The sequence below is a fragment of the Chenopodium album genome, chromosome 5 (assembly GCF_948465745.1).
Source record: "Chenopodium album chromosome 5, dcCheAlbu1.1, whole genome shotgun sequence".
Classification (NCBI taxonomy): Eukaryota; Viridiplantae; Streptophyta; class Magnoliopsida; order Caryophyllales; family Amaranthaceae; genus Chenopodium; species Chenopodium album.
In genome coordinates this window covers 12,433,582-12,456,762 of record NC_137838.1, presented here as the reverse complement: position 1 = coordinate 12,456,762, position 23,181 = coordinate 12,433,582, and the positions used below count along the sequence as shown (strand labels likewise).

The 23,181-nt window shown below is 34.0% G+C and overlaps 2 protein-coding genes across 2 annotated transcripts; both read left to right on the top strand.

Moving 5' to 3' along the window:
* The first annotated feature begins 405 nt into the window (after window positions 1-405).
* On the top strand, window positions 406-6,546 carry LOC145630460 (wall-associated receptor kinase 5-like). Its single transcript, XM_081682717.1, has 3 exons — window positions 406-1,517; window positions 2,117-2,299; window positions 4,752-6,546. The coding sequence occupies exons 1-3, from the start codon at window positions 554-556 to the stop codon at window positions 5,969-5,971; spliced, it is 2,367 nt and encodes a 788-aa protein (XP_081538843.1). The 5' UTR covers window positions 406-553; the 3' UTR covers window positions 5,972-6,546.
* An 8,213-nt stretch (window positions 6,547-14,759) lies between these two features.
* On the top strand, window positions 14,760-21,427 carry LOC145632607 (wall-associated receptor kinase 2-like). Its single transcript, XM_081684960.1, has 4 exons — window positions 14,760-15,723; window positions 16,218-16,410; window positions 16,493-16,548; window positions 20,005-21,427. Exons 1-4 carry the CDS (start codon window positions 14,760-14,762, stop codon window positions 21,222-21,224), a joined length of 2,433 nt encoding a protein of 810 aa, XP_081541086.1. The 3' UTR covers window positions 21,225-21,427.
* Window positions 21,428-23,181: the final 1,754 nt, after the last annotated feature.

Below are 23,181 nucleotides of genomic sequence, written 5' to 3'. Positions count from 1 at the left end.
TTTAGACTTTAGAGTAGGGAAAATATAGACCTCGACTTAGTTGACGTGGTGCAAAGGACAGTTGACTAGTTCATCTTGACCCCCCCTCAGTCACATGCTTTTAAGATACTACACTTATTGACTGACATACTAATTTTATTCTTAAGTTCTATGATCTGAAAGTGAAAATACACTCATGAATCATGAGTTTATTACTGTGAATCATATTCAAGATTCAAGCTAATGAGTCAGCATACTTTATAACAACTTGAGTACACGTCAACAAGTTGGTTAGGATATTTTTGCTATTTCTGTTTTAATGCACAAGTTAGTTAGTTGGGGTTGTACTAAATGTGAGAGCAGTATATAACCTCCTACTGTACTAGTTTCTTTTATTCATTCAATTTACTTCTTTCTCTCGTTTTCCTAGCTCTTCTTCTTCTTCTTCTTCTCAAATGTATTAAAGCTTTACACCTCCATTAATGAAAATCAGTTGTTTCTCTTAGTTCTTTCTTTGGTTCTGTTCTATTTTGCAACAATTACATATTTGTTTTACAAAAATAATCACAAAAAGATGTTGAAAGGGGAATTTGGTTGGGGTATTTCTTTGTTTCTAATCGTTGTGGCAACATTGTTGTCTTCACCACATCAAACTATAGGCCAAGAAGTTGCTTCTTTTACAGACTCTCAAATAGCCCTTCCTGGTTGTCCTGACAAATGTGGCGACGTCGACATCCCCTATCCTTTCGGCATAGGAGATAAGTGCCACTACGGTAATCCCCTTACTGAGGGCATATTCTACAATATCACTTGCAACGATACTACGGTCCCCTCGTTTCCAAATTATGGTGCTACTAAGGTAGTAAAAATCACTCTAGACGGCGAATTCAGGGTAAGCAACAGCATTGCATATTTGTGTTTTGATAGGTCAGGTACAAAATTCAATGATTTAAAATCCTGGATTAGTGTCACAAGATTTGCTCTATCGACAACCCAAAACATAGCCGGTGCCATTGGGTGCGATACAATGGGTTTGTTCTCAGGAACAATGATGAATAGTACAGGTGGGTTTCTATCAGGGTGTATAACTGGGTGCTCTAACCAATCGTATATCAGCAATAAATGCGAAGGCATCGGTTGCTGCCTGGCCTCCATTCCAGACGGAGTAACCAATATTACATTAGAAGCTGGTAGTATGTTGAACCACAAATATGTACTAGGTTACAATCCGTGCAGCGTGGCGTTTGTGATGGCTAAGGATCAGCTTCAACAAAACCACTCTGAAATGCTCTTCTCTATTCAGTCTATTCTTAAAAAAGATGTCTCGTATTTCAAAGATGCCAATGAGTTATTGTATCCAATAGTATATAATTGGTCAATTGGAACTAAAGATTGCAAAAGCGCGCAAGCAGCTGGGGAGCCATTGTTGTGCAAGGGTAACACCGTGTGTGTTGATGACTTGCCGGGGCAATGGGGTTACCGGTGCGAGTGCAAACTTGGATTCACGGGTATTAATCCCTACCTTCATGATTGTCAAGGTGATCAACCTTTTCCTATCAATTTCATTCATTAATAAATTACCATCTTTGTTAATTATTATGTGCAATTTTGGAATATTACGTGCAACTTATCTTAATATCAGTGTACATCGATTAGTATAAGGGTAACTTTTAGCTAATTTTAAGGTAATTTTTTGCGTTTTTAGGGTAACTTTAAACATAATACAATTTTTATATAAATAGACAACAAGAAAAGTTTAATAAAGGTAATTTTTTTTTGAACGGTAATAAAGGTAATTTAATTACATTCAATCGTTAATAATTGATTTTTAGTCATTTAAAATGTGATTCTTTACTAATAAAATGTAGATAAATTTTTTTATTTGTATTGGGTTATTTTTATGCATATTGGAATAACTTTTATTCATTTTAGGGGTTATATTAGATCACTTTAAGCTTATCTTTATTATAGATGTACAATAATTATTAAACACCTGATTTTTTTAAAAGTTTGTGTATTTGATATCTCACAAATAATATTCAAAAGTTTCACAAAATAATTAACGGAGGTAGTATTTTTGTTATTTATGTACTCGTTATGTGCGGACATTGACAGTTTTGGTTATTTGTTTATCCAGATATTAATGAATGTGCGGACAATGGCTTACATACTTGTGAAAAACAAGAGTATTGTCACAACACCCCTGGACTTTATTATTGTGCATGCCCGCAAAGCTTCAACGGTAATGGCACAAAGGAAAGTCGTTGTATCAGAATCCAAAAGAAAGTATTACTGCCACTGGAATCTATAATCATACTTGGTGAGTATATGTTACTTACTTCGATCATCCTCCTATTTTCTTTTACCGTCAATGAATTCAGCCCCTTCTCACATCTATAGTCCATCAAAGTTTATTATACACGGAGTTTGGAGTACATTAATACATTAACCATTATTTTTGTAAAATAATTTGCCAAAAACCTCCTTAGAAAACCTTTTTTTTTTTTTTTTTTTTTTGTACAAAACCACCCTATATTTTTCTTTTTTATGAGAACACACCACGCAGTGAGTTGGTGTTGATGAGGGTGGTGGGGAGGGTGGTAGTGCGGTGGTGGTGGTAACGGTGAAGTTGTGTTGGTGATGCTGTGAGGGAAAGAGGGAAAAAGAAACCTACATTCTTCATTATATTGATATTAGTTTTTTGAAACCCTTCTTCATTGATGATATTGATTGTAATAAGTTTATTCATTGCGCCTTAACCATAAGGGTTAGCTTTTGGTTGAGGTAAATATTATGTTTACGCCACTTTCCTCCATCCATTATTGGCTTTTTATTATATGTCGATATCATCTAGTCAATTCCTCCGTTGATTTTTCTTTTCTACTAGTATGTTGAATTTTCCGAAATTCATTTATTGATGGGGTCAACAAATTTGTTTCCATCCTATTCTATTTTCATTCGTTTTAGTGTCGATATGATAACCTTTTTTTTATTTATTTTTTTTACAAAATTACTTCCTCTATTTCTATTTAATTGACACGTTCAATTTAAGTACACATATTAAGGAGAGGAGAGGAGAGAAAATGATAAAAACAAGTGAGGTACACTAGCTAGTCATGCAAGGTATAAAACTTACCCAAAAAGAAAACGTGTTAGCTAAAAATAAAATTTCTAAACAGGAGTACATGCCAACTAAAAAAGGAAGTAAGTATGAATTATTAAGGAAATTTTGTCAGAAAAAACCATTTATAACACCTATTTTGTTGGAAAAAACCTTATAAAAATTTTTTGGCAAGGAGAAACCAGATTATAAAATATTTTTGTTGAAGACAACCTGAGATCTCTAATCACTCAATTAAGCACTAATTTTCCCTTAATTCTTCTAATTACTCATAACTCTAACTTAATTTCTTTAATAATTAAGTTGATTTATAAATTTAAAAAAAAAAAAAAAAAAAAACACCCTCATCACCACCATACACCCTCTCCTTCTCCCCCTCCCATGGCAGCAGCTGAGCAGCCCCCTCCCCCATCCTCAGTCGCCGCGGCGATCCCCTCACCCTCGCTAACCAACCTCCACCATTGAACCGACCTCCACCACTGAACCGATCTCCTCCCTTTTCCCTTTACCCTAGTCGAACACCCTCCTCCGGAAAACCACCCACCAAAATACCACCTTCTGCCATAACCACAACCTAGAAACCACCCTGAAACCCCGACGAAAACGCTTCATACACAACCAAATCCCCTCCTCGATCTTCAACAATCCCTTTTTAAATGCCGCAATCTCTCTCCTCCCATCTAATTTCAACATCAAAATTCACAAATACAAAGAAGATCTAGTGTTGGTGGTTTCTTTGGATGGAATTTTTGGGTTAGGGTTTAAGAGGGTGGTCACGACGAGGAAGAAGGGGGAAAGGAAGGGGGTCGGTTCGGCGGTGGAGGCTGATTGGCGAGGGGTTAGGGGTTCCAGGCGGTGGTTGGGGATGGGGGAGGGGGCTGCTGCTGGGAGGGGGACAAGGACAGGGTGGCTGGTGGTAGTGAGGGTGTTTTGTTTTTTTTTTTTTTTTTTTAATTTATAAATTAACTTAATTATTAAAGATATTAAGTTAGAGTTATGAGTAATTAGAAGAATTATGGAAAAAATAGTGGTTAATTGCGTGATTAGAGATCCTTGGCTGTCTTCAACAAAAATATTTTACAATTTGGTTTCTCTTTGCCAAAAAAATTTTATAAGGTTTTTTCCAACAAAATAGTTGTTATAAATGGTTTTTTCTGACAAAATTTCCAATAATTAATAATGCATAAGAGATAGAAGTATAAGATTTACATTATTGCTTGTGTTTAAGAAGAAACTCACTTTGAGCAACGGATAGCTTAGGATCTGTTTTATTCATCTTATTTTTCACTTATTTCAGGTGTCATAAATTTAGATAAGTTCATATGAAAAAATAAATTTGATAAACAGTTACCCAAGATAATAATTTCAGATAAGATAAAAAGTTCTCATAAGTGAAAATCTGGTAAATAGAACATATCTAAAAACTTCCTTACCGATTTCAAAAGATTTTAGGATTGATTCTCTATCTGCATGCCTTGGTGGCACTCTAAACACACAGAAGGACAAAAAAAAACCACACTTGTCAGTTTTAGTGAGAATCTCGCATGTAAATTAAAATACTACGAGTAATGTAAATGATAACTAAGCTACATAGTACATGCTTGCTTTACATTAAACCCTTAAGAATTAATTGTGCAAGATAATTGTTCAGGTGTTGGCGGTGGAGTCATTGCTTTTTTGTTGGTTGGCTTTTGGTTCCATTGGCAACATGGAAACAAAGAGATCCAAAAATTGAGGGAGAAATGCTTTCAACAAAATGGTGGTCATATTTTACAGCAAAAACTTTCAGGGCGAGATGTATCATCACTTGGTAGTATGGTTAGGATGTTTACATTTGAACAACTTCAGAAGGCCACAGATAATTATAGTGATAGTAGCATCATTGGTCGCGGAGGTTTTGGCATGGTTTTTAAAGGATTACTACCTAACAATCAAGTAGTCGCCATCAAAAGGTCCATCAAGGTTGATTCCACCCAGGTCGAACAATTCATTAACGAGGTTGTTGCCTTGTCACAAATCAACAATAAGAATGTGGTAAAGCTCTTAGGTTGTTGCTTGGAGACGGAGGTACCATTGCTCGTTTATGAATTTATTAGTAATGGTACATTGCATGATCATTTACATGACGAGGAAAAATTATTTTCTTTTATTTGGGATGTTCGTTTAAGAATTGCAGCAGAAGTTGCTGAGGTCTTGGCTTATTTGCACACCACAATTTCTATACCGATAATTCACAGAGATATTAAGTCTGCAAACATACTCTTGGATGATAAGTGCGTAGCAAAAGTTGCTGATTTTGGAGCTTCTAAGCTAGCTCCGGTAGATCGAGAGCAGTTAGGAACTATGGTTCAAGGGACATGTGGTTATCTTGATCCAGAGTACATGCAAACTGGTGAGCTTACAGATAAGAGCGATGTTTATAGCTTTGGTGTTGTTCTTGTCGAGCTAATTACTAGAAAGAAGGCGATGTCTTATGCTAATCCTGAAAATGAGAGATGCCTTGCTGTATGCTTTCTTAGGAAATTTAAGGAAGATCGTTTGTTTGAGATTTTTGATGAAAAAATTGTAAGTAATGGTGCAATTGAGCAGCTTAAGGAAGTTGCTAATCTTGCAAGGAGGTGCTTGAAACTTAAAGGAGAGGATCGCCCAACAATGAAGGAGGTTGCAAGAGAGCTAGAGAGGATTAGATGTATGACTACTCATCCATGGTTGTCAAACAATAGCGTGCTACTCCAAAATGAAGAGAGTAAATATTTGCTTGGTGAGGCCCACGATTGCATCAACAATGGCTATGGCTACGATGGCATGAGCTATTCATCAAGCAGCCAAAGTAGAGTTGTGCACTTGGTGCCTTTGGATGATGGGAGATGATTACTGTGCTTGACCTACATACAATGGAATACTTGTTAAGTTTATATTTGTGAAAATAGTATAGTACCTAGAGGGGGGTGTACCATGTGAAGGAAGTACATTACATATAAATAAAGGAATACACAAAGTCTTATATGTGGTTGGCCACACCGTGTGGCCAACCACTATAGGGGTTACTTTGCTAGTGTAATGGGGGTTACTTGATCAGTGTTAAAAGGGTTACTTTATCATTGTTATAGAGTTACTCGGTCACTGTTATAGAGGTTACTTGATTGGTATTACAGGGGTTACTTAATCAATGTTATAGGGGTTACTTTAAGTGGTCACACGGTGTGGCCGGCCGCACACAAGACGAGCTGAAAAGAATATTGGGACAAATTTAATGTTCTTTTATTTGTATGTAATGTTTTTTTTTTTTTTTTTTTTTTTTTTTTTTTTTTTTTTTGTGAAGAAATTTATATGTAATGTTCTCTATCTTAGATACTCTCTCTTTCCTCTCTCTTTAACTTCTTCTTTCATTTTATTTCTTGATTTTTTTAGTAGTTTTTTATATGCTTAATTCATCACTCACAAACACATTTTTACTAGATTTAACACTTCAAAATCCGAATTTCGCAACCAAAATTTTGGGTTTTTGATGATTTAAGAATTTTATGTATTTTTGTTGGCTAAAGAACTTGCAATTGAAAATTCTACTAGTTTGTTTTCCACTATAAATTCACTTCACAAGGGTTTCCTACTCATTTGAGGTATGATTTCTCTTTTTTGTCCATCTTTGTTCTATTTCATGAATATGAAACCCTAGCTTGTGCTTCAATGGTGAACTCTATGCTTGTTCTTTTTACCTATATTTTGTGTTTTGCGTATTGTTCATATGAAGCTTTATTTATTATCATAAACTTACTTGATTGTTTAATTTGAAATTTTGGCACTACCATTGTTGTTCATCATCTTCTTTCATGGGGTTGGGTAGTATGTAGCTAGCATTTTTCCATTATTTATAATTAATGTTCTTTTATTCATATGTAATGTTCTTTTATTTATAAGTTATGGTCTTTTTTTTATAGGTAATATTATTTTATTTATAAGTTATGTTTATTTTATCATTAGGTAATGCTCTTTTTTATTTATAAGTTACATTCTTTTATTTATAAGGTAATGTTCTTTTGGGTGACCATGCACATGATACACCCGCTTGCATGAAATAATAATGGTTATATTTGTTTCCTTAGGTTTAGGAGGTTTGTATTATCATACTAACTTTTAAATTAGTTGTATAAATACTTGAAGCTTGTACTATTTTAAAATGCAATATTATGGACTACAATATAAACTACTTACAAACTTGTTAGCTTAACACATGAGTTTGTTTAAGTCATCATTAGCACTGAGGTCAAGTGTACCATACGCATGGCCGGTACATATATATTGAAAATAGACAAACTAACACAAGTTTGCCTTCACAAGATGTAGTTCTCAAAGACGTGTAAAATTACTTGAGATGCTTAGAAGAAAAATAGTTTACTGTTCTGCTGTTACTATATATGTACTAAATTTGCATTGAGCAATCTATGGTGCTATTCATGGGACAAGGAGGAATATATATATATGGACCATACACATGGTACATATATATTGAAAAAACAAATTGGGATTGAAAATAGAGGACAATAGAACGAATTAAAGCTCCTATTGCTCAATTGCAAACTTGATTTTACCGAAAATTCGACAGAAAATTTTGGGGAAAATATGAATTGGGAATTCACGTTCAAGCTAAAAATTGTGCGGAATTATGGAGCTAGGAACCTAGGATCGTTTGCTCTGATACCATGTTACAATTATGGATCTAAGGAGGAAGAAAATAAAAGAGAGAGTATGCTGCCATTAAAGAGCTTGAAAGGAGCTTGGAGGAATAGAGAGAAAATGAGAGTATATTCTTTCAAATGAAAATGTTAGAATACAAAGATACTATTACATCATACTATTTGTGCTATTTATACTAACAATTACGTTTGACAAGGAATACAAGTAACCAACTACTTTATAATCCAATGTGTATATTCTAACATCCCCCTCGAACTGTAATGGGTGGAACAACTATGACAGTTTGAAATAGAGCTAAGCAAAGGGGCCGGGAATAGTGATGCTAAGCTTGAGTTACCAATCTAGAGCTAGTAATTTAGGAGCATCAACTGCTGATGAAGTGGACTTACTAAACTTGCTGAATCTATGAAACAACAACAACAATCATGAAACATGGTGCAATATACTCTTGAGCTTTCACAAAAAACTTTCTAAAATATCTCCAGAACCTTACTTGAATGCCATTTCTTAGTCCTGAGAAAGTGCCTTCTTCCATTTCTAGCACCCCAACTCTCAAATTACAATCACCAAACCAAAAAATCCTTTACCAAACTTGAAAATCCACCAATACCCAACTCCTCGATCACCAATCAAATCAACCACCACTGACACCAAACCAAATCCATCAACCTATCATTATGAAATGATGAACTCATCACCACCTTGGAATCATCAATGTCGTATCCCCCCTAAGCTTAGAAGGGTAGAAAACCATTCAAAGCTTAACGATGTATACACAACCAAACCACCAATGTACGCCTTAACTCCAACTTCAACAATCAAACCAATCTCCAACAATAATATAACAATACACTATAGCTCAAATGTAAATGGAAAATAAGAAGAGAAAGAATGTGGAAGAGAATGTGTTTGGAAGCTGAAAAAGAGAAGAAAATGATCACAAAGGATCTGGATATTTGACCTCTCCGGGTCTGAGATTGACCACTTGGGTCTTTGAAGAAATGAGCCTCAATGGCTCTCGCCAAAACTGATCACAAAGGATCTCAAAATGACCACCTATTGGGTCTGAAAAACTGATCTTAATGGATCATAAAAGAAAGCCTCTATAGGCACAACAAAATGACCAATTATGGGTCTCAAAATTCAAAGCCTCTATGGGCAAAAGGACCAACTATGGGTCTGAAAAATCAAAGCCTCTATGGGAAAAATGACCATCTATGGGTCTGAAAATCAAAGCCTCTACTATGGGAAAATCAACAAGCCACTATGGGAAAAATCATGCCTCTATGGACAACAACTTATTCACAAATGACCTTCTTGGTCACGCCAAAACTTCAACAAATCATCATCAATTCAACACGAAAAATCCACCAAACTAACACTTTATACCATCACTTAATATTTACAACAGCAAATCAAACTACCTTGAAACAATCCCAAATTGGTATAATCAAACCGCCAAACCAAAATTCATCATCAACATCCAACAACACAAAACACACTTCAATTCTACCTTAAATCAAGAACAACCCAAATCCAAAAGTAACTAGAATCTTAAACTATAACAAAATCAACAAATTCTGACTACACCTCTAATTAATCAATATACACCAAAAATACTAAATCACCAAGCTAGCAAGGATTGAAAGCATGAGAATTATACCAGATTTAGCATAAAGTCCCAATTAAGCCAATCAAGAAACGAACCTAAACTTGGTTCAATCACCACCGGAGAAATAGCCCTGCCAGCAGCTCACAGGGACGGCAGAGGTGGCTACGAACACCACCAACAAGAATATCGAAGAACCCAATAACGAGAACGAAGAACTTAGAAAATGAACTTCACTGGTTGCTTCACTGTAATTTCGGCGGCAAAACACAAAAACTTCAATTCGAGGCATCTGTAATTTCTAAGCCAAGAACATGAAACCCATAAATTTGAGCGAAAACTTGAGCGATCAAAATTCTTCAAACCAATCAAACTTAAATTTGAATGACCTAAACCCAGAAAATCGATCGAAATCTTCAAGAAATTAAACACCCATAAATCCACCAGAAATCTGATCGAAAATTGTTCAAATTCGAACAATAAAGAATGAAATTGGAAGAACCCTAAAATTTGGGAAAAATCCAAGAATTGACAATTGCTTGCTTTAAAGTTCGAAAAACAAATTGGGATTAAAAATAGAGGACAATTGGACGAATTAAAGCTCCTATTGCTCTATTGCGAACTTGATTTTACCGAAAATTCGACAGAATATTTTGGGGAAAATATGAATTGGGAATTCACATTCAAGCTGAAAAATTGTGCGGAATTATGGAGCTAGGAACCTTGGATCGTTCGCTCTGATACCATGTTACAATTATGGATCTAAGGAGGAAGAAAATAGATGAGAGAGTATGCTGCCATTGAGGAGCTTGAAAGGAGCTTGGAGGAAGAGAGAGAAAATGAGAGTATATTCTTTAGAATGAAAATGTTAGAATACAAAGATACTATTACATCATACTATTTGTGCTATTTATACTAATAAGTACATTTGCCAAGAAATACAAGTAACCAACTACTTTATAATCTAATGTGTATATTCTAACACATAGTCTTGGAATTGAATCCATGACCTCCAAAAATAACTGAAAATGTACACTTTAACCACTACACCACATCTTTTTCTTTCTCATTGTGCTGCACACAAATTGTTTATAGTTGCTCCATATTTGTTTTTTCTTAAAAATATGGAGAACAATTGTCCCCTTGTCCCCACTTGATTGGGCCCTCCAATAGTGTTCTATAATATTTACCACACCCTTACAATTATAGCGGGAAGAGGTCGTACGCTATGACTTAATCAAAAATTCAAAATACGTTTTCGTTAACACCTTTCGTAAAAATATCTACAAATTGATATCTAATATGAACATGTAGAACCTTGATTTGACCCAAAACAATATTTTCTCAAACAAAATGAATCCTATATTTGTCACAAATGTTATCTTTCGATAATATCTATTAGGTAACATTACATACACAAGTAACACAGCCAATTGAATACTGTGACATTAATTATTACATGACCTCTACAACTCACTTCCTTTTAGCTCTTGAAAGTTCAATTTAGCTAGTTGTAACATTAATTATTTTGAGTAATAATTAACATGCCCCTAAAGCATATGTAATACTATTGATTATAGTATAAAATCGTACTTCTATAAATAAATTGCATACTCAAGTAGTCAACTAAATGACCCAAAACGAATGAGACCAGCCAATACCATCTTAAAAAAAAAAAAAAAAAAAAATAGCCAACTTTCATGGGTCCAACCGTCCAATCTACGTTGTACCCGAACCAAAAACCTTTAAACCCTTTGTTATTTTAACTTTATTTTTGTTGTAATTAAATAAATTTTTTAACACATTCTGGAATTACATTATTTTTGTGAAACTTTTTTTTTTTTTTACTGGTTTAATATTATTATATTAGTACCATGATTCCATGAATGCTTTAGTGGCCTAGTGGGACAAAAACCCAAAGAATACTTCTCAACTTATACTTGTACTGTCACATTGTCACAATAAAAATATATAAAAAAATATAAAAAAAATTAAAAAATAAAACCCAAAACCACACTAGTCAAGAAATTAGAAAAATAAACTCTTTTTGTTATTTTCACTCTTTTTTTCATTCTTTTTTGTATAGTCACAAAAAAGAAAAAAAGAGCATACTAGTCAAGAAAATACCTAGAAAAATAAATAAAGGACAACAACTTTTTGATAATTAATTAATGAAACCTATTACAAATTTGGCTAGACAATGCACGAGAGAAGACCTTAACGCATATGGGGTGTATAAAGAGTGAAATACCCTCCTCGTTATTTGCGTTTACTCATGCGACTACTTGCGTTGACAATTATGCAGTTTTGTCATTTATTTCATTTCATAGTACGAGTCCCATATTATACGCGCCCATAATTAAATTATAACTATGTCTAATGCGACTACTAAAACTCTTGATTTTACAACTAAATGTCAGAAAATTTTCGATTATAAAATAATACTCCCTAAAAGAACGACTCATTTGGCCAAAACTTTGTCCCAAAAAGAATGACCCATTTGCATTAAAACACCACCAATTTGCAACAATATTTGTGCAAAATTAGCTTCCCTATATAAAAATTTCATTTTCCATGTTATTTTATTACTTTCTCTCTCTATTTGTTTACAAACCCCATGTAAATTTATCTTCTTTTTTTTTTTTACAAGAAAAAAAGGGATTTCATTAATAAAATATAGCCAAACGACACTTACATATAATTCCTAAAAAATCAAAATTTTCAACATAAGTACACACCTTAAAACTAAATACATCGTAGATTTGATTAACAATCGCCTTAATAAAAAACTTCATCTGAAGCAATACAATCTGTGAGTTCGCACTGATTCGGCTTGAAATCAACTGATGCATAGTCGTCTGAGTGAAAATACTCATGTGGTCCTCCGGATTCTTGTAGAGATTATGAAACCCTAAATCTTCAATTTTCACAAAACAAACACAAAAAGAAAATCACAAAAAGAAAATAAACTCAAGACAAAAATCATCATCACAAGGATGAGATCTATTTATTGAAAGCAATTGAAAGGTTTTTTGGGCTTACCACCGGTAAAAATACCAGTGGAAGCCCCTACAAAGATTCACAACTGAGACCAAGAGGAAAAGAGATGGAGAGAAAAGGGAGAAGAGAGAAGGAAAACCTTCAAAGAAATTGAAAAAACATAGCAATGGAGGCTAGGAAAACCTTCCCAAGGGAAAAACCCTAGAAGGAACCAAAAAAAACCTTCCCCATGTAAATTTATCTTTCCAATATACTTTTACTTCTTTTTACTTAACTTCCTTAATACCCGCGTAATCAACCCAAATGGGTCGTTCTTTTTGGGACGGAGGGAGTAGTATATATAAACCGAAACAAATCTAACAAGATGTTATATAGATTTACCTTTTGTTATGTATGAAGCACAATATGTAAATGGAGAGGAGTGTGTAAATAGTGCAAAAATACAACGATGTTGCAATATTCCAATCGATGAAGTTGAATTGCTACATAATGGAGCTATGGTGCCTAAGGAGTATCGACCTAGCATAATCAAGTAAGAATCAATGAGCTTTTTGCTGTATCGTATTATTGATCGATGATTAGCGTGTTTTTTGTGCGGTTGAGCAAATTAAACCGTGTGGCTATCTGCCAAAAAAAATTATCCCTATTATATTGATATATTAGCCCTTTTTTAAATTTTACTTATTGAGTAATCTTTATTTAACTATATTACTAAGTAAATCCTATAACTTTAATGGGATTACCTTACTTTATTACAATAGTAGCTGTTTTCGCAAAAAGAATTACGAGATCTGAGTTGTGGGGGAGCCCGCTCGCCGGGTTTAACTAACCGAGTCCTACAAAACAATGAAAGTCAACTGCCTCGGGGGGTGTTCCCGAGAAAGCCCCTCCGACGGTCAAGTCAGTCAACGATGTTTAGAGAGAAAGTTTGTAGAGAGAGAGAGTCGAGAAAAAATTAATTACCTCACTAATCTGTGAAGATTAGTATTTATAGGAGAGGATTAACTAACTTGATTAGGGTTAGGATTAGGGTTTCTTGCCGTTCTGGGTCGTGTTAGGCCTTATTGAGCCACATTAGGGTTTCTCGAGATGCGTGATGTGCATGATGATTGAATTTTCTTGTTTAGGCACGTTCATACAACAGCATAACCTATGGCAGTTAGCCACACGGTATAATAAGCCGCATATAAAAGTTAGTGATGGAATCACAAAAACAAAATGAAAAAATTCGGAAAAAAAAGTAAATAAAAGCCCTAGTAAAGACAAGTTCACTCAATCTAATTTTGTTAAACATAAATTATTTTTATTGATCAATTTATTATTTTTGAAAATTTTTCTTCTATAACACCCAATTTTCTCTTCTTCTCTGTGGTAAATAGTCTAAATTTTCATTATCATTGGTAACATTGTGTTATTAAGTATCTACTATAATTACCTTTTTTATTAAAAAAAAAAAAAACTTCAACAATGTTTATGTTTTTTAATAATTAAATTATGGAAAATGATACACATAGCCCTTAGGGCTACACATAAGCATTAAATTTACACTTGAAAATTGTAAATAGTTAAGAAATCATGAAAATCTAAATACTAATTACACTGATTTACGCGTGTTTTTTTTTTGTCATGAATTCCTAATTTTATACAATTTTCAAGAGTATATAAAATGCTTATATATAGCCCTTAGGGCTACATATAGCATTACCCTTAAATTATTAGAAAAATAACTTTAAAAAATTCAAATTAACTTGCTGACAGGGAATCGGGATGGGGGAGGTTTGGCTTTGCCGGCCGGGGGTGGGGATGTAGGAGAGGGCTGGTGACCAGGTGGGTGGGGAAGGGGTTGTAACTTAATAAGTACAAAAATATAATGTTACCAATGATAATAAAAAATTTCACTTCTTACCAACAAGAGTAAGGGATATCTCAAGTAGTTAGAGCTTTACTCCCGATTTCAAGAGATCTTGGAACCGATTCTCATTATCGGGCCTTTTTTGATTTACTGAAAATAACTAATCTGATTAGAGCTGAAATGAATCGAACAAGTCCTAATAATACTGAACTGATATTATTTTAAGTGAATATTAATATTTTTTTTTTAAAGGTAAACTAAACATGGCCTTAGTCTAAAGCAATTTCCATAAGTAAGTCAATATTATTAGCTTTCAAGCATTAGGGTAGGGAACATAGACCTCGACTTAGTTGACGCGGTGCAAAGGACGGTTAACTAGTTCATCTTTGCCCCCCTCACATGCTTTTAAGCCATACTAAACTATCTCTTAAACTGAAATTGCACTCTCTTTTTTTTTCATGAGTTCATCACATAGCTTTCGATACAAAAATAAGCACAAAACGATGTTGAAAGGGGAATTTGGTTGGGGTATATCTTTCTTGCTAATCGTTTTAGCAATATTGTCGTCTTTACCACACCAAACTATATGCCAAGAAGTTGCTTCGGTTTCTACCACAAAAATATCCCTTCCTGATTGTCCTGACAAATGCGGCGACGTCGCCATCCCCTATCCTTTCGGCATAGGGGATAAGTGCCACTACCATCATCTTAAAGACGGCGTATTCTACAATATCACTTGCAACCACACTAGGGTCCCTTCGTTTCCAACTTACGGAGGTGTCAAGGTAGTAAAAATCACTCTAGATGGCGAATTCAGGGTAAGTAACTACATTTCATATATGTGTTTTGATAAAAATGGTATGATAACCCAAAATACAACATCGTGGATTAGTGTCACAAGATTTGCACTATCGACAACCCAAAACATAGCCGGCGCCATTGGGTGCGATACCATGGCTGTGTTCTCTGGAACAATGATGAGTAGTACAACTGAGTTTCTGTCGGGGTGTATAACGGGGTGCTTTAGCGAATCAGATGTGAGCAGTAAATGCGAAGGCCTCGGTTGCTGCCAGGCCTCTATTCCAGACGGAGTATCCAACATTACATTAAAAGCTGGTACTATCATGAACCACACATTTGTAGTAGATTTCAACCCGTGCAGCGTTGCGTTTGTGGTGGCTAAGGATCATCTTCAACAAAGTCACTCCGATGAAATGCTCTTCACTATTCAGTCTTTTCTAAAAAAAGATGTCTCGCTTTACAAAGATGCCAGCGAGTTGTTGTATCCAGCGGTATATGATTGGTCAATTGGAACTAAAGATTGCAAAAGCGCGAAAGCAGAAGGGGAGCAATTGTTGTGCAAGGGTAACACCAAGTGTGTTGATGACTTGCCGGGGCAATGGGGTTACCGTTGCGAGTGCAAACCTGGATTCACGGGTATTAATCCCTACCTTCATGATTGTCAAGGTGATCTAACTTATCCTTTCAATTTCATTCGTTAATTAATTACTAACTCTGTTAATTATTATGTGCAACTTTGGTATATTTGATAGAAAAACTTTTGTATACATTTGGTTTACACTAATATTAGTGTATAACCTAGTACTCCTTTCGTTTTTAAATATTTGCTCCACTTTTTTTTTTCAGCCGTTATTAAATATTTGCTTCATTTCTTTATTTAGAACTCTTTCACAATATTTAATTTATTTTACTCACATAGTGGACCCAACAAATAATATATTTTATTAATTTCATATTCTTTCTTCTTCAATTTCTCCATTACTTTTGCTTTTTACAATTTTTTTTATTCTTCCACCAACCCCATTACCTCTATATTTTAATATTTTCTCCAATTTCTCCTAAAACTCCGCGCATGAAGAAATGAAGCAAGTATTTAAAAACGGAGAGAGTAGTTGATAAAGAAAGTATGTTGCAGCTAATTCTTTATTGGGTTTATCCAGATATTAATGAGTGTGCGGACAATGGTTTACATAATTGTGAAAAACAAGAGTATTGTCACAACACCCCTGGAAGTTATCGTTGTCAATGTCCGCAAAGCTTCAATGGCAATGGCACAAAGGAAAGTCCTTGTGTTAGAATCCAAAAGAAAGTATTACTGCCACTGGAATCTATAATCATACTTGGTGAGTATAAGTTACTTTTTTTTTTTTTTTTCTATGAAATCACCTTATATATAATTTTCTGAGCACAAATTAACTTGAGTTGGTGAAGGCAGTGAGGTGGTCTTGATGAGGGTGGTAGATAGTGCACGCGGTGGTGGTGGTGGTAATGGTGAAGTTGTTTTGGTGAGGCTGTGCGGGAAAAAGCGGGTGGGGGATTAAAGGAGAGTGGTTTTGTGATTCACGTAACCTTTACGTGACCAAGTCTTAACACCGATATGGCGATATACAATTAGGTTCTAGATTGGAATACGGCATAAGAAAAAAAAAAAAAAAAAAAAAAAACTTAAATTAAGGTGTGTTCTGGATGATTTACAAAAATATAGCTTTTAAGAAACTTATTTACGGTTTTGCATTGGAATGAAACTTATTTACGAAAATATAGTCCACGTAGGCTTGGAGATACATTTGGGGTAATTTTTTTCTTTAGAGACAAACCGCTACCTTAAGTAGCGGTTATAGTCCAAAACCGCTACTTGAGGTAGCGGTTTGTCATTAGTACTCTAAGTAAAGAGACATTTAATCAATCTATGAAGGGTAAAACCGCTACCTCAAGTAGCGGTTTTAGTACATAAACCGCTCCTTGAGGTAGCGGTTTTACTTTGAAAAATAAAAAAATAAAATAAAAACTTATCCGAGCCTACGTGGACAGTAATTTCGTAATTAAGTTTCATTCCGACGCAAAAGTGTAAATAAGTTTTAAAATAACCATACTTTCGTAAATCATGTTCTTACAAAATAAAAAAAATAAAAAAAAATTATTAGGTGATTTTTTAAATAAAAAACATGAGTTATATAAGAAGGTTTTAGCAATTTTTTTTTATACATTAATATTTAAATATAACTTTTTTTTTTCCCTTTCAATTCGTTTTTAAGTTCGAATATATATCTAGTAAGTAATAGATGAATTTATGTAAAAAAAAATCTATGAGGTAACCCAAAAGAACCGCATAAATCAGTATAAAATTGTCTTCCTATTTTCGTTATTCATACTGTATATAAATTTAATTATTACATAACATAAAATCATTGTCCATATATAAATCAATCGATCAATCAGAATTAAAACCTTCAATTCCAACTTTGAAGTTGGATACGTACGAAGTTCAATTCCACTAGGCCTAAGGACACATTTGAGATCAAGAAATTTGGATCAAGATTTCTAATTTTGGTGTCTAATATCCCATTTCTTTTACAAAATCCTATATCTACATAATTAAAGTTCTGTAAAGAGAACCTTAATTACATGATGTATGTACTTTACATAAACATCAAAAATATAATAAATGTATGTACAAAATACCTTATTCTCAATTAATATTAAATCTCAATAATTGTTACAATGAAATTATAATTCTCTAATCTCATAATTAAACAAGTGAAAGTGATATATATAAGCGTTGTATTATCAAGAGAACAAAATTCAAAGAGTCCAATAACTAATAGATTCTCATAAAAACTCATATACATAATGGGGAAAATAAAACGAGAGAATTTTTTGCTTTTATCGTTTCATTTGAATAGTTAAATAATTAGTTCTCATCTAAAGAAAAGAAACGAAGAGAATTACATTTCTTTATCATATATTTCATTATCAATATGTACGAATTTGTTGGGTGCTCAAGACAAGAAGTTAAACACATCAAAACTATATGGATGGATTATTGTTATTAATAGGATGAGAATGGTAGTTGGCCCACGAATATTATAGAGGTTGAGACATAGATGGCATATTAATGAGAGTTTATGAGGCTCTAAATCTTTTCTAAGCTACCAAACGAGCAAATTGGCTTCCCCACATTTATAAACTAGAGGGGAATGCATGCATAATGAGAAGGCTAAAGGAGGATAATTAACTTAAGTTGCATGCACATAACACATGGCTTGTATTTGTAATTGGTTCAATAACCTTCTAATTGGGGAAATACCTACGAATTGGATTCACTAAATGAATAAATGATTTACCCACTGTGACCATGCTTAAGGACAATATACTTGTATAAAAAAATAAAAAAATAAAAACCACTGTGACCATGCTTTAGGACAATATACTTGTAAAAAAAAAAAAAAAAAAAAAAAAAAAAAAAAAGTACTTTTCGTGTCGTTAGTAAAGACAAAACTAATACGTACGGGTTTGTTCACTTCAGCTTAATTTCAGTTCAGTTCAGTTCAGTTCAGCTCCAATCAGTTCAATCCAGCTCCTAATTTTCTTCTCTCATAAAATATTCATTTCAACTTTATTCAATTCAGTTCAGCTCCAATAATTAGTTCAGTTCACTTCAATTCAATATATGTGAACAGGTCCGTAGTACCTTTTTTTTTGTTCAAGATAAAACTAATAGTACTTCATAGTATTTTCAATTGCATCTAAAATCATTCATGTAAGGCTCTACATTCTTCGATCTGATGTTTACGCAACTTTCCTCCTTTATTGGCTGTTTATATATATATCGATATCAATTCTAGTCAATTTCTCCGTTGATTTTTCTTCTTTTCTAGTAGTATGTTCAATTCTTCCCAAATTCCTTCATTGACGGGGTCAACAAATTTGTTTCCCTCCTATTCTCATCAAATTTTAGTGTCCATATGATAGTTTTGTTACAAATTTGTCATTACAATAATATACCTTAAGATGAGAGTGAGGGATAGTTCAAGTGGTTAGAGCTTCCCTCCCGGTTCCAGGAGATTCTGGGATCGAATCTCACCCTGCCCTTGTGGCTCTCTAAACACCAAAAAAAAAAAAAAAATAAATAAATAAAAATCCAATATTAAAATACTACTCGTTTTGACCACCACAAGTCCACAATTAATCTACTTATATACCACGACTTACCCACTCTTGGCTAAAAGTACCATTACTTGATAATGGTTTAAGTAATAGTTTTGACCTATTTGTTAGTCAACTGTCTAAAATCTAAGGTAATAATTACCTTACTAAGGAATGTAGATTTAGGTTTAAGAGATTACTTTTCATAGTTAAACCAAACAAATAAAAAGGTAAGAGATAAATAATGATTCATTCCACTCATTTCTAGTACTCATACTAAACACCCTCTTACAATATCTTAACGGCCACTTACTTGAATTGTTGAGTGATTATCTAATTAATAATGGTCATTCATCCTTGTTGCCCCAACTTACATCATTTCATGTTGCCTCAGATATCATGCAATTAATAAGTGTTAACATTACAATGAAACAATAATATATACATATATATATTACCATATATTATTTCACCATAAAAATGGATGTCTACATAATAAAATCTTCGTTTCCAAGAGTGAATTGAAATCGAGTTGAAAGAGAAGTTTAATTTCATTGTTATTTTCTTCCGGTAAGAGTGACATTTGTAGAACATTAATGGGATCAAGCTATATATAGTGTGCATACCAACAACCAATGTCAATTATATTTTTCATAGTTCAAGTGTTGCTTTACTAATGTTAAATTTGCACAAGTGTAATAGGTTATAAAAACATAAACAAAAATTCCAATTTTGAAATAGTACATGCTAGCCTTATTTAAATCATTTAACCCTTAAGCATTGTGCATGATAATTGCTTAGGTGTTGGCGGTGGGATCATTGTTTTTTTGTTGGCTGGCTTTTGGTTCCATTGGCAACATGGAAACAAAAAGATGCAAAAATTGAGGGAGAAATGCTTTCAACAAAATGGTGGTCATATTTTACAGCAAAAACTTTCAGGACGAGATGTATCAGTTGGTAGTATGGTTAGTATGTTCACAATCGAACAACTTCAGAAGGCCACAGATAACTATAGTGATAGTAGCATCATTGGCCGCGGAGGTTTTGGCATGGTTTTTAAAGGAATACTACCAAACAACCAAGTAGTCGCCATCAAAAAGTCCCTCAAGGTAGATTCCACACAAGTTGAGCAATTCATAAACGAGGTTGTTGCCTTGTCACAAATCAACAATAAGAATGTGGTAAAGCTGTTAGGTTGTTGCTTGGAGACGGAGGTACCTTTGCTCGTTTATGAATTTATAAGTAATGGTACATTGCATGATCATTTGCATGATGAAGGAAAAGTTGAATCTTTTATTTGGGATATTCGCTTAAGAATTGCAGCAGAAGTTGCTGAGGTCTTGGCCTATTTGCATACTACAATTTCTATACCGATAATTCACAGGGACATTAAGTCTGCAAACATACTCTTGGATGATAAGTGCACAGCAAAAGTCGCTGATTTTGGAGCTTCTAAGCTAGCTCCAGTCGATCGAGAGCAGTTAGGAACTATGGTACAAGGGACATGTGGTTATCTTGATCCAGAGTACATGCAAACTGGTGAGCTAACTGATAAGAGCGATGTTTATAGCTTTGGTGTTGTTCTTGTAGAGCTACTAACTAGAGAGAAGGCAATATGTTATGCTAAGCCGGAGAATGAGAGAAGCCTTGCCGTATTCTTTCTTAGGAAGTTAAGAGAAGATCGTTTGTTTGAAATCCTTGATGAAAATATTGTAAGTGATGGTTCAGTCGAGCAACTCAAGGAAGTTGCTAATCTTGCAAGGAGGTGCCTAAAACTTAAAGGAGAGGATCGGCCAGCAATGAAGGAGGTCGCAAGAGAACTAGAAAGGATTACAGCAGGCAGTGCTGCTCATCCATGGTCAGCAAACAACACTGTGTTACTCGAAGAAGAGAGTGAACATCTGCTTGGCGATAAGGCGGATGATTTCAACAATGGCGGCTATGAAAACGACGGCATGAACTACTCTTCGAGCAGCCAAAGCAGAGTTGTGCAGTTGGTGCCTTTGGATGATGGGAGATGATCATTATGCTTGACCTACAATAATGGTTTACTTAAGGATAAAAAATAGAAATTGGGAAAGATACACTACCTAATGTTAGAAAAAGTTTGAGCTACATCTATATTATTTAAACAGTTATAAAAGTGTATGTATGCAAGGTATAAGATAGGTTAATATCCCACTATCTTCTTATACATCCCTTGTTTAACTATATATGTTCTGATTGTCTGATTGAATAATAGCAGAGTTTACAAGCTAATTTAAGCTTGTCATTTGTGCTCTTTATCATACAATATGAAGTAATCTAGAATCAATAATCTAGCGTCTTAATTTTATGTATCAAAGCTAGATCAAGATCAGAGTTGCAACTAACATTATTGTTGGAAAAGTTTAAATAAAAACAGCCTAAGCCAAGAAAGTATTCAAATTTATTTAATTTATTATTAAGTAAAGAAAAAAGTTTAAATGTTATTTATAGAGTTGTCAAAATTAAAGTTGACATGTTACTAATCCGACTTGAATTTCAACCCAACCTGTTATTAACCAGACTTAGACTTAACCTAAATTGTTACTAATTCGACCCGAAATCAACTCGACTTGTTGTTGACCCGACCCAAATTTAACTTGTTCATGACCCATTTCAAACTCAATCTAAAACATATTATAGACTTGACCCAATTTAAATCACCTTAAATTCAATTTGAACCACCTTATTAATATATAATATAGGTATATAGTTACATTGCATACTCCTTTATAAATTATTTCTACTAAGAATATGATGTTTGCCGCTAGGGCTGTCAAACGGGTCGTGTCGTGTCAGGTTCGTGTTCGTGTGGATGTTAAACGACTTGAAAAACCCTTGACCCAAACCTAACCCATTTATTAAACGGGTTGAAAACCCTTGACCCAAACCTAACCCACTTATTAAACGGGTTACCCGTGTAACCTTTTACATACCCATATAATATGTAATAAACTATAATATTCAATTTCAAACTTAAAATACTACAAGAGTTTAAAGTTATTAATTTTAGCAAAAGTACTATAGGAATTTAAAGTTGGCTGCTTTAGCAACACAACCATACATAAAAATTGTCCCAAATTAACAGCAAAATTTTAATTTACAAAAGTTGAAATCTATTTTATCCTCCAAATTAACCGCCAAAAATTACCTAAATGTATACATGGTGCCAAGGCAATTTACAAAATTACAAGTTTAGAATAAAAATTTTGTTCTTTTTTTTACTACTTAATTAATAGATTAAGCGTGTTGGGTTCAGGTTAGCGGGTTGTCGTTCAACCCATTTATATAAATAGGTTATGCGTGTCGGTTTCGAGTTGAAAATTTCAACCCAAACCTAACCCGTTTAATTTCGTGTCGGGTTCGTGTCGACCCAATTATGTAAACGGGTTGAGAATACTTGACCCAAACCCGCTTATTTCGTGTCGGGTTATCGTGTCATGTCAGCTTTTGACAGCCCTATTCGCCGCGCAAAGAAGAATATATAGAGATTATATATGAAACTAATAACTTTTTGTGTGTGTCACTTGTGTAGTTATGTGCTTGTGCAAATGAGTTATTATGAGAAGTTCAATAGTCAATATTTCGATATAATACATATGACTAACGGTGTACACTCATTGGCCTGGACCTGAATTGGACCGGATCGGACAGGAACCGGACCAGTGAATTTAGGTCCGATCTTGGTCCTTAAAAATCCATGATTCCAAGTTTCAGGCCAAGTTCGGTCCGGGTAAAACCCGGAATTTTCAGGTACGGACCTGAAATCGTCTAACTGCTTTTTTTTTTTATTTATTTATTTAACAGGTCCCAACAGGTCTAAACAGGTCCTAACATGTCCATATCAAGTCTAAATAGGTCCATAAACGGGTCTAAACAGGTTCATAAATAGGTCCAACAAGTTTTTTATTTGAAAAAAAAAATTGAACAAATTAATAATTCGATCTATTCAGG

Excerpts from the sequence above, each read along its gene's own strand:
- LOC145632607 (XM_081684960.1), top strand. The coding sequence starts at position 14,760 with ATGTTGAAAGGGGAATTTGGTTGGGGTATATCTTTCTTGCTAATCGTT. Across the intron at positions 15,724-16,217 it reads CTACCTTCATGATTGTCAAG|ATATTAATGAGTGTGCGGAC; the intron begins GTGATCTAACTT and ends GGGTTTATCCAG. Across the intron at positions 16,549-20,004 it reads CGGTGGTGGTGGTGGTAATG|GTGTTGGCGGTGGGATCATT; the intron begins GTGAAGTTGTTT and ends ATAATTGCTTAG.
- LOC145630460 (XM_081682717.1), top strand. The coding sequence starts at position 554 with ATGTTGAAAGGGGAATTTGGTTGGGGTATTTCTTTGTTTCTAATCGTT. Across the intron at positions 1,518-2,116 it reads CTACCTTCATGATTGTCAAG|ATATTAATGAATGTGCGGAC; the intron begins GTGATCAACCTT and ends TTGTTTATCCAG. Across the intron at positions 2,300-4,751 it reads GGAATCTATAATCATACTTG|GTGTTGGCGGTGGAGTCATT; the intron begins GTGAGTATATGT and ends ATAATTGTTCAG.